This window comes from Juglans microcarpa x Juglans regia, chromosome 4D, assembly GCF_004785595.1.
Source record: "Juglans microcarpa x Juglans regia isolate MS1-56 chromosome 4D, Jm3101_v1.0, whole genome shotgun sequence".
NCBI classification, from domain to species: Eukaryota; Viridiplantae; Streptophyta; class Magnoliopsida; order Fagales; family Juglandaceae; genus Juglans; species Juglans microcarpa x Juglans regia.
Window position 1 is genome coordinate 30,809,696 of NC_054600.1, and position 11,997 is coordinate 30,821,692.

The window sequence follows — 11,997 nt, forward strand, 5'->3', positions numbered from 1 at the left end:
AAATCCTTCCGGTTACTTCCAATCTAGATGATCTATTAGCCAATTCTATGGGGGCTACGTGTATATATAACATGGACTCAAGGGAAAATAAAATCTTTTCATTCTAATATTTTTATAATCTATGTGCCAAAAAAATGAAAAGGAAAAATCCATATCCAAAGGGAATGAAACTGGAAAAGTCAAGACATTTTGAATAATTAATACGGGAAATGATAAGTGGCATGGCAAATGACACCCCAAGGCCCCAAAGTATCCGAATGCATGAAAATGTCTTTTTTTTTTTTTTTGTCAAAACTTTGCATTTTCCTCAATAAAAAAATGTAATTTCTCCAAGTAATTAGAAAAAGAAAATCCATTCGGTAATTTAAAAAAAAAAAAAAGGATTGTCATATTTCAATCTGATGAGTAGTAGCATGATCCAATTAATATATTCCGTGAAATATAATAATATATTGGACCGCCACAGTCGTCGTCGTCATCATCAGAATCAGGTGCAAGTAGGCCATCGATCTTGTTTTTATAAGCGACAAAGTTTCAAATACTTGGGGCGTTAATGGCAGTGGCATTTTTAATTAACTTAAGCTCTAATAATTTTCGACCATGTAATCAAAATCCTCTTTCATTACGGCTCTTCTGGAAGAATAATGATGTACACATAATATATTGCATAATAATATTATAAAATAAAGATATTTTTATAAAATGATATTATTTTTATAAGATGTTTTATAAAAATAACTCTTATTTAAAATATAATTATATAAAATATTGTGTGCAAATATTTTTATTTGTGGAAGTACCGTGGAAACAAAACGTTGGTTACTTGGCGTGGACACTAAATAAAGACATACCGACAAACACATCAAGAAAGGTTCCCAGAGCTTCCATTCCAAGGACCAAGACGATGCTTCTTTCCTCCATCCTCGAACCTAATGTGAAACCAAGTCTCCCCTGTATTCCAACCAACGTTCAAAATTCCTCCCCCTTATATACCTCCTCCTCACTCATTTCTTTTTGCATTCAAAAGAACCCAACTTTCTTCTCAATTCTTCCTAGGTTTGAGTTTACTCCATCTCATTCTCTCTAGCTCTCCTCCCATCTAGGAGAATCTCTCACACACACAGCCTCAACTAGTACTGCAGTACCCTGCAATGGCGTCTTGTCTGGAATCTTCAACCTTGGACCTCATCAGACAACATCTTCTTTGTGACTTTACTTCCATGGAGAGCTTCGTCTCCAATCTCGATGTTTGTAACTCCAACATCTCCCAAAATCAGCCCATCCAAACTTCGGAACTCAAAAATGGAGGCTCCAACGGTGATATTGAAGTCTCTGCTTATTTGCTGCCAAAGGAAGAACCCGTCACATATCCTTCCAGTTCTTTCAACCAAACAAACTCCGACCTCGAAACAGAGCCTAAACCCTTCCACTCAAATCCCCCCAAAACTTCCAACTTAAGCCACCGCAGACCCTCCATAAATGTCGCAATACCTCCTCCAACTTTCCGACTAAATTCGCAGCCCATGCTGGAAGCTGGATGTAATTCGAACGTTTCGAATCATAGTGAAAGTAAGCACTACAGGGGAGTCCGGAGGCGGCCGTGGGGGAAGTTCGCGGCCGAGATACGTGACCCCAACAGGAAAGGCTCTCGGGTGTGGCTCGGAACGTTCAATACGGCCATAGAAGCAGCAAAAGCTTACGATCGAGCTGCATTCAAGCTGCGTGGAAGCAAAGCTATACTGAATTTTCCACTAGAGTTCACTGCCAATACTCCGGAGAATAATACTTCTGAAGTGCGCGTCGGAAGGAAGAGAACGAGAGAGAGTGAGATTGAGATTGAGGAAGAGACGAACAGAGCAGTAGAGAGAAAGAAGGTGAAAGAAGAGCCGGTGGAATGTGCTCGGGAAGTAATGGCGGAGAGTGTTTCGGCGGCAGTCCATCCGTTAACGCCGTCGAGTTGGACAGAGGTATGGGATTGTGAGGTTAAGGGGATTTTCAGCGTGCCTCCGTTATCACCGTTATCACCGTTACCTCCGCATCCGTCGTTGGGATACTCTCGGCTAATGGTTATATGATAGCGCGCATTGGCAGCTAAAGCCTAACGCGGGACCCGGGTGGCATCACTGGGAAATTATAAGGAATATATGTATATATACGTTTAACGTATAGATAGAAGAGCTAGCGATGTCAATCTTAATTTTAGATCTTGCTATCTTTAGTTATATTTTAAAAAGTGTGGGTCGAATTCCTTTTCTGCAATGTTGAGTTTGTTTGTTCATATAAATAAATGGTTTTATTAAAAATATATATATATATATTGTGTTGATGTTTCTTACTATTATTTTGTTGTCTAAAATAACTGAGACTTCATAATTCTCAATTATCTACTCTAATCCATACCCAATTTTTCATTTAAGAATTTTTTGATAATAATATTGTTGTAGGTCGACATGAATTTTTAATTCTTAAAGGAAGTTGTGAATTAGGGCTGGCTTGGTTACACAAAATCAAATTATCTTATTTCATATAACCTCATATAATTATTATAAATTTTTTAAATTTTTAAACAAATATGATAAATAATTTAATTTTTTTATATCTCAAAATAAAAATAATGTTATAATAATATTTTACTCAATTTTTAACAAAATATCTCATCTCATCTCATCTGAAGTAACCAAATGAGACTTAATATCTAGAGAAAAAAAAAAAAAAAAAGAGATACAAAATATACAAAACAGAAGATCATGGACAGAAAAGAGTTTAGCACTACAGCTGCATGTTATGGTGACGTGGTAGCAACATTCTCGCAAGTACTATGTACATGAAAAGGAAGCACAAAACTATATAGCAAATTGCATTGAGTAGGATCGTCAGAAAGTGAAAGCATTATCCTTTCCTTCTATTTTTCTTGTTTTTTCTTAAAATTAAAAAAAAAAAATCATGTAATTGATCTACACACACAAACACACGAATTGCTGCTTTCTTCCACGTCCACTTCCTCGATCTTATAATTTATTTTTTGTTTTTACTCTTTTTCTCCTCATCATCGGTATTATCCCTCCCATATTCTATCTATTTGGTTAGACGTCGTGGATGCACAAGTTGATGATGTATGTGGGGATATCATTAAATAGACAAACTTTGCATCTGGTCACTTGGAACTTTTAATTCTATCTCATGATATATATATACAGAAAAGATTCTATATTTTATATTATTATATCACTTTCATTCTATTAAGTAAGATATAGTACATTTATTACTATTAAATAATCATTTATTATATATTTATTTATTATCTAATAGTGATAAATGTTTCATATATTATTTAATATGATCAAATTAAAATATGAGTACTGTGATATATAATATTACTCACATTCTCTCTCTATATATTATATATATATATATATGTATTTATATATACACGTAGGTACGTAGCTAGCTTGGCGTCTTTTCTCTTTATTTATGTCTTATGAATTAGTGACATGCATATTAATTTGCTGGGTCCCCCAATAAGCACAAGTTGCAGATTTATCAATGTCCCATAACAGATTGGCTGTCCATGTAGGATGGATGGATGCATGCGCCCTTTGTACGTACGTACACATGAACAATTACTTCTGGCTCCAACCTAGCTTAGCTTAGCTACATACCAAATAATAAATATCAACTTGCATGTCATTATATTTTGTTGTATGGGATTCATCTTTTCTTTCATCTCAATTCTTAAACATGAGTGCTCCATTTTTCCTTTATTATTGTGAAAGGATAAGATTATAGATTCAATTGGTGAGCAAAGGTATTGTCTATTAAGCTATCCATTTCAGCATCCAAGAACTCCAGCACAGCTGCTGCCTCCAGAAGAACAACCACGTCAACTATTCTGCTGGACACTCCTCAACGAATATCTTCTGGAATCACCTAGAATAGGTTGGTGCCTACCCTCTGGGTATGGCTGCTGTACTGTCACAGCACTACATGATTATATACTGTATTATGGCCGACAGCTTGTAACCAACTCTGCAAATATACTATGCTATTTGTAATGCACAGCATGTACTCGATTATATTCCTTAGAGAAGTTTTTAGGTTGTAAGTACTATAAATACTCAAGTCTGTACACAGAGCAATATATTGGGAAATATAGAAAAGGTTTTCCTTCTATCAGTTTGCATTTTCTCTTCTCTACATGGTATCAGAGCAACAATAGCGACTAACGTCTTTTTTTTTTTTACCTGGTCCTCTTTCCTTTCCTTTTTTTTTCTTCTTTCTCTCCTTCCATGGCTTCCGATAGCTCCTCCTCTGATAAAGATCTTCTTCATCCTTCTACCTTCCAACTCCCCAGCAACTTCTCCCACATAGTTTCCGTAAAACTAACTTCTGATAACTACCTACTGTGGCGTGCCCAAATCATTCCCTATCTCTATGGCCAAGAATTATATCACTTCATCGATGGTTCCACACTTCCTCCCCCACCTATTCTTCCCGCAGTATCACCGTCTCCAACTAGATCTTCACTTCCTCAACCAAATCCAGCTTACCTTCAATGGCGTCGCACTGATCAAATGCTTCTCAGTGCCTTACTTTCATCTCTCACATAACCAATCTTGGCTCGAGCTATTACCTCTCGGACATCTCGTGAACTCTGGCTCACCCTCGACACCATGTTCACTTCACAATTTCAAGCCAAAATCTTCCAAATTCGTCATCAACTCACTAATCTGAGAAAAGGCTCTCTATAAGTAACCGACTATTACAGAAAAGTTCAGCTCCTCTCAAACACAATGACTGCTGCCCGTGAACCACTTCGAGACTCTGAGATAGTCTCATATCTGCTCAATGGCCTCACCTCTAATTTTGATACTTTCGTCACTTCAGTGACAACTCGTGCCACTCCCATAAGCTCCTATGAGCTATTCAATCTGCTTCTCACTTTCGAAAGCCAAGTATCACTTACCTCCATACAACATGGCCTCCTCCCAACACCATCTGCAAATCTTAACACCTCATTCTCTCTTCAAAATGCATATTGTAGAAGCCGCAACACTTATTGTGGTAATGGCCGAAACAATTATCGGGGATGGGCGTAACTGTGGAGGTCGCACCACTACATCTTCTCCCATCTCTACTTCACAAACCAACAAACCCACATGCCAAGTCTGCAATAAAATCGGCCACGTAGCACTTCAGTGCTACCACAGATTTGACCAGGCATATCAGTTTGAGCCACCTCGATCTCTTTCGGCAAACTACACCAGCTCACCACAGCTCTCTGACAGACACTAGTATCCTGACTCAGTTGCAACAAATCACATAATCTCGGACCTTCACAACCTCAACATTTCAAGTGAACCATATCTTGGGTCTGAACAAATTCAAGTTGGAAACGGTGCTGCTCTCCCGATCTCACACATTGGTGACTCTAAAATCTCTTCCTCAAACTCTATTTTCTCACTTCAGAAATTACTTTGTGTTCCTCAAATCACCAAAAATTTAATCTCTGTACAAAAATTCTGTCATGACAACTCTGTTTTCTTTGAGTTTCATGAATCTAATTTTCTTGTGAAGGACAAACAGATGGGAAAGTTACTTCTCTAGGGCCCAACCCATAATGGTCTATACATGTTTTCTCCAGTTTCCTCATTACCTGCTCCTGCTGCTTTCATTGGAGAATGCACTACTCTTGCACAATGGCACTATCGGCTAGGACATCCCAATCTTCAGCTTGTCTCTCGCATATTGCGCACAAAATGCTTGCCTTTTGTTTCGTCTCAACACAAGTTTTTTTGTTCAAATTGTCCTCTAGCAAGTGTAAACAACTATCTTTTCATTCCTCTAATACATGGTCCTTGAGACCTTTGCATTTAATTTTTGTGGATGTTTGGGGTCCAGCCCCTCATATATCAAGGGACGGTTTTCGATATTACATTTCCTTTGTGGATGATTTTAGCCGCTTTACTTGGTTCTATCCCTTAGCTTCAAAGGGTGATGCCACATCCGTTTTCACCATTTTTCAAAAATACGTTGAGCGCCTCTTCAACACTAAAATAAAAAATATTTAAAGTGATTGGGGAGGGGAGTTTCGACCCCTGACCCGCGTGCTCCAATCTCAAGGGATATCCCATCGTCTCTCATGCCCCCACACTCACCAACAAAATGGTGTGGTTGAACGTAAACACCGTCACATAGTTGAAACGGGCCTTTCCCTTTTAGCAACGGCCTCTCTCCCATATAAATTTTGGGCCGATACCTTCCAAACCACGGCCCATCTCATCAATTTTCTCCCTTCTCCATCTCTCAAAAACAAATATCCCCATCTACTTCTCTACAAAAAAGAACCTGATTATTCTTTTCTCAAGGTTTTTGACTCTGAATGCTAGCCCAATCTTAGGTCCTACAATAATCACAAAATCAATCTTCGTTCCTTATCTTGTCTTTTTCTTGGTTATAGCCCCATTCACAAAGGGTACAAATGCCTTCACGTTGAATCTGTCAGACAATACGTTTCGCGTGATGTCATATTCAATGAAACTTCCTTTCCGTATGAAAAACTCAAGAAAACACCCACTACATTTTCCCAACCCAACTATACTTTACTTCCGATTTTACATATCAGCTCATCCATCACCAACACAATAACAGGCCCATCAACCTTACCCCCGAACCCATCGTCTCCTATCATATCCCAACAAATCTCCTCAAGCCAACTTATACGCCAAACACATCGTCTTCTTCACCCTCCCCCCCTCGTCAACACTCATCCCACGCTCACAAAAAATCCTCGCATTCTCATCCCTACTCCTTCAACCAGCCAGCCTCCCTCATCCTCAAACAATAATCAACCTATACCACAACCTCGATCACCCATTGTAACCTGATCCAAAACAAACTCCTCCTGTCCCAAACTTTTTCGAGATGGCCAAATTCCATACCCCTTACAACGACAAGCCCTAACTTCATCTCTTGAAATTCTAGAGGAACAAAGCTCTTTTACCATGGCATCTCAGTTCTTTGAATGGCGAATCGCCATGACCACCGAATTCCAAGCTCTCATTCAAAACCGAACTTGGATATTGGTTCCCCCTCCCCATTCTTCTAACATTGTTGGTTGTAGGTGGATTTTTCGGACTAAGCATCATTCAGATGGCACCATTGAACGTTGCAAGGCGATACTCGTCACCAAGGGCTTTCATCAACAAGAGGGAATCGACTATTCTGAGACTTTTAGCCCCGTCGTTAAACCCACCACCATTCGGTTAGTGATTTCCCTTGCTGTTTCCCATAGTTGGCCTCTTAGACAACTAGATATTTCTAATGCCTTTCTCCATGGTGAATTGATCGAAACTGTCTACATGTCCCAACATGTTGGTTTTGTTCACCCCGACCACCCACACTATGTCTGTCGCTTGCAAAAGGCCATCTATGGCCTTAAGCAAGCACCTCGTGCATGGTTTGCACAACTAAGCTCCAAACTCTGTGAATATGGTTTCATCCCATCCAAATCCAACCCCTCTCTTTTCGTCTACTCTTATTAGTCTGTTCTCATTTATGTGCTTGTATATGTGGATGACATTATTGTCACCAGTTCTCATGATACACAAATTGAACTACTGATCAAATTTCTTGCCTCTGTTTTTCCAACAAAAGACCTAGGAAAATTGTCCTACTTTCTTGGATTGGAAGTATCTTATTTATCCAATGGCATTCACCTGTCCCAACGGAAATACATCCGTGATCTATTAGCTCGCACAAACATGTTGTCTGCCAATGGTATAACTTCTCCCATGACTGCCTCATCTCGCCTTTCCACTTCAGATACGCCCACCTTCACTGACCCAACCCTGTACAGAAGTATTGTAGGCAGTTTACAATACTTGTCCTTAACTCGACCAGACCTTGCTTTTGCCATAAACAAAATTGCACAGTTCATGCATAATCCAAAAATGCCCCATTGGCAAGCAGTTAAGAGACTACTTCGATACCTCAAACACACTCTGAATTTTGGTCTTCTATTTCAAAAATCCAACTCACTTCAGCTACAAACCTTCTCTGATGCAGATTGGGCTGGCTGCCCTGATGACCGCCGCTCTATTGGTGGTTTTTGTATTTTTCTTGGTCCAAACTTAGTCTCCTGGAGTTCTCGAAAGCAACGAACTGTTGCTTGCTCAAGCACCGAGGCTGAGTATAAAGCTCTAGCCAATGCCACTGCTGAAATACTTTGGGTTCAATCTCTTTTAAAAGAACTTTGCATTTTCCTTCCCAAACCTCCAACTCTTTGGTGTGACAACCTTAGTGCCACTTACCTCTCCATCAACCCTGTTCTTCACTTCCGTACTAAGCACATGGAAATCGACTTCTACTTCGTACGTGATAGAGTGTCTGCAAAAACACTTCAAGTTGCCTTCCTCCCCTCCAAAGATCAAATTGCTGACATTTTTACAAAACCAATTGTATCATCTCGTTTTCACTTATTGCGAACAAGTCTCACAGTAGTTGACATACCGTTAGACTTGCGGGGCGTATTGAGCTATTCACTTCAGCATCCAAGAACTCCAGCACAGCTGCTGCCTCCAGAAGAACAACCACGTCAACTGCTCCACTGGACACTCCTCAACGAATATCTTCTGGATCACCTAGAATAGGCTGGTGCCTACCCTCTGGGTATGGCTGCTGTATTGCCACAAGACTACATGATTATACACTGTATTATAGCCGACAGCTTGTAACCAACTCTGCAAATATACTCTGTTATTTGTAATACACAGCATGTACTCGATTATATTCCTTAGAGAAGTTGTTAGGTTGTAAATACTATAAATACTCAAGGCTGTACATGGAGCAATATGTTGGAAAATATAGAAAATGTTTTCCTTCTATCAGTTTGCATTTTCTCTTCTCTACACTGTCTGATCAGAATTTTATCAGATCCTACGTAGTCATTTTGTCAGCAGACTTTAAATTCCACTTTGAACTGGATAATATGATATTGTACTCACGTATTACAATGCGCCAACCAACTAAAATATCCTCTCTGCGTATAACATGTTCTAATTGATGCGTTACATATCAAGAAAAAAGCCGCCATGAAGATCGAAAATAACAGTTATTTTGAGTTAGAAAATACAAATGCGAGAGATGATGAGATTGAGCTAGATGTTTTACTTTTTTGTGTGTATTGACTTGTCGGAATTTATCATCGATTACTATTTATTATCAGAATGAACTATTCATGTACGTAATATCAAATTAATATTTTTATTTGATTATTATCATGATTTGATTACATAATTATAAAATTAACTGATTTCAATTTCATAATTATCAAATTAAGAGTTTTGATTTTCGTAAACAATTATCTCATTTTCATGTAGTTTTTCTATAATTAGAGATCAATGCTTTATATTCTATCATAATTGAGAATAAGAAAATAATGCAACCATCAAAATGTTTGTTCTGCCTCCTCTCTTCTCCATCTCTATTTTTATTTTATTTAAATTTCTATCATGCTATCATATAAGCCCTTGGCTAAAGCCATACTCGATACCGTGGACTACTTTTAAAGTTCTACTACATTTATCCCTCTTCGCCGTTCAACCATATTTTGTGTTAAATCCATGCATTTGAACCATGTTTATTCGTTATGAGCCTTTTTATTAGGTTTTGATATACTATGAATATTGTTTGACGCTTCATATCCATTTATGGCATTTTGATTTTGGTTTTATATTTAGCCAAGGTCATATGTAGCCCATTGTCAATTCAATTTGTCGGCCTATTGTTAATTTTTTGTTGGTTTTGACCAATTATGAACTCATTGTCGCCACAATTTTAAATTTGATGTTCCAATTACAAGTCACTCTATTATCAATGTCATTTTTATCATTTCTTCAATAATCAATCAATAGATATAAAAAGTTATACTAAAATTTTAAACCTACGATTTTAAAAATCTAAAATTTATCCAAACTTTAGAAGCTACGACAAAAGAGAGAGAAATAGAATTCTATAAAACATATGTACTCTGTATATCTATTTATTTATCTACGAACGATAGAGGTGCAATAAAAACTTAGAAAAGATCTTGTATATTTCTCGTTAAAAAAATGCAATTAAAGACTAAAGTTAAATTCGCGTGAGGTTGACGTTATATCTCGACTGTCTAGTTGTATCTACTAGCAGAAGCTCACGCGCCAAAACGGAAATACTTGAACTCTTGGCAGTTTTGCTACTCTTCGTTTTCATATATCATATATCATATTTATTTTAATTTATTTTAATTTTATATTCTTTTATTCTTTTTAAATTAATTGAATTCTTTTGTTCATCGTTGATATATTATATATTTAGTAAAAGAAAAATTAAAATTAAAAAAAAATATATAATATATGATGTATGAGAATGATATATTATCCCCGTACTCTGTTTAGCGTTTACAATGTCTTTCATTCAAAATTATCAACCTTGAAGCTTCCACTTCTTTCAGCTCAAACCGTTTTGCGTTTCTTTCTCTTTAATGGCAACACCGCATGAATCCTCCGTCCTTGACCTTATCCGACAACACCTTCTTGGAGACTTTACCTCCACGGATTCCTTCATTAACAGTCTCAGTTTCGGTGCCCCTACAGCCTACTGTCCTCAACCCATCAAACATGAAGCTGAAAGCCCCATATCCGAATCTGAATCGCACTCTCCTACTTCGGACCCGAGTTTATATCATAATCCAGAACTAGAAGCCTGTTACCTCGAAAGAACAGCCAGTACTTTCATTTTTGACTCAACTCGAAAACCACACGCTTCGAGTACTCCAAAACATGACTTACCGAAGGAAGTCGGACAGTCCAAATCACCCGAACCAGCGGAAAGGTCCAGCAAGAAGGTGTCGGATTGTGGTGATCATCATGATCAGAGGAGGCACTACAGGGGAGTTCGACGTAGACCGTGGGGTAAGTTCGCGGCGGAGATCCGGGACCCGTCCCGGCACGGGAGGCGGGTTTGGCTGGGTACCTTTGACACTGATGTTGATGCTGCCAAGGCCTATGATTGCGCTGCCTTCAAGATAAGAGGCCGTAAAGCCATTTTGAATTTTCCTTTGGAGGCCGGAGAGTCGTTTCCAAACAACTTTTCCGGCCGGAAAAAGAGGAGAGAGAATATATCGGTATTGGAGGTAGCGGAATCTGATGAGGTTGCAGCTGAGAGTTGGATGATATGGGATCAGGTGCAGGAGGAGGAGGAGCTTACAGAGTCCTGTGCTTGATGAAGCTCCACTGTCGCCGTTGCCTAGAAAACCAGTTACGGCCAGTTGTTCCTTAACAATATTAGGATAAGTGTGACGTAGTTTGACGTGTTATATTAGATATATTTTATAATAAAAATAATTTTATAATTTAATATATTATATTAATTTATGAATGTATTTATCTGAACAGTGCAAATATAAAAGAGAAATACTCTGTGTTCCGAATGATCTTTGTTTTTTTTTTTTTTTTATTTAGTGATTAAGGAAGTGTTTTTTAATAATGTTATGAATTTTTTATTTTTTTAAAAAATATTTATGATAATTAAAAAAATACATAAATAAAAATAAAAATAAAAAAAATGAAATAGAGTATTCGGATCCTTATTCGGGATCCATTTTCGGTGAACGCAGCTATGCTCAATATAAAACTCCATTCGAGGAGGACGTTGACCTCAAAATAAAAATTTTGAAGAAAAAATGGCTCAATGCAGTACATAATTAGACTTTGTAGCAAGTATTTTGAAAAGAGTAATGCTACGTAAAATTTTTATTTGGGGACTAGTTTAGATAATTTTATCTATAAATTTTTTTAAAATTACAAAAATATCATTTTTAAAATAATTTTTTTTTCATTTAATAAAGGATCTGCACATACAGTCCCTAAGCAGGAACTGTAAATAAAATTTTTCTATTGGAAATAAGAATTCTACTCATTCCTTATTATTCACTCTCGCATGTACAATTTTTTTTATAAG

At 37.6% G+C, this 11,997-nt stretch overlaps 2 protein-coding genes across 2 annotated transcripts; both read left to right on the forward strand.

The window, feature by feature from the left end:
- Positions 1–925: 925 nt before the first annotated feature.
- On the forward strand, positions 926–2,252 carry LOC121260960 (ethylene-responsive transcription factor 5-like). Its single transcript, XM_041163066.1, has one exon. The coding sequence runs from the start codon at positions 1,152–1,154 to the stop codon at positions 2,073–2,075; it is 924 nt and encodes a 307-aa protein (XP_041019000.1). The 5' UTR covers positions 926–1,151; the 3' UTR covers positions 2,076–2,252.
- Positions 2,253–10,413: 8,161 nt separating this feature from the next.
- LOC121260961 (ethylene-responsive transcription factor ERF106-like) lies at positions 10,414–11,411 on the forward strand. Its single transcript, XM_041163067.1, has one exon. The coding sequence runs from the start codon at positions 10,520–10,522 to the stop codon at positions 11,258–11,260; it is 741 nt and encodes a 246-aa protein (XP_041019001.1). The 5' UTR covers positions 10,414–10,519; the 3' UTR covers positions 11,261–11,411.
- Positions 11,412–11,997: the final 586 nt, after the last annotated feature.

What these genes read in the sequence shown, in the direction of transcription:
- LOC121260960 (XM_041163066.1), top strand. Translation starts at nt 1,152, where the DNA reads ATGGCGTCTTGTCTGGAATCTTCAACCTTGGACCTCATCAGACAACAT.
- LOC121260961 (XM_041163067.1), top strand. Translation starts at nt 10,520, where the DNA reads ATGGCAACACCGCATGAATCCTCCGTCCTTGACCTTATCCGACAACAC.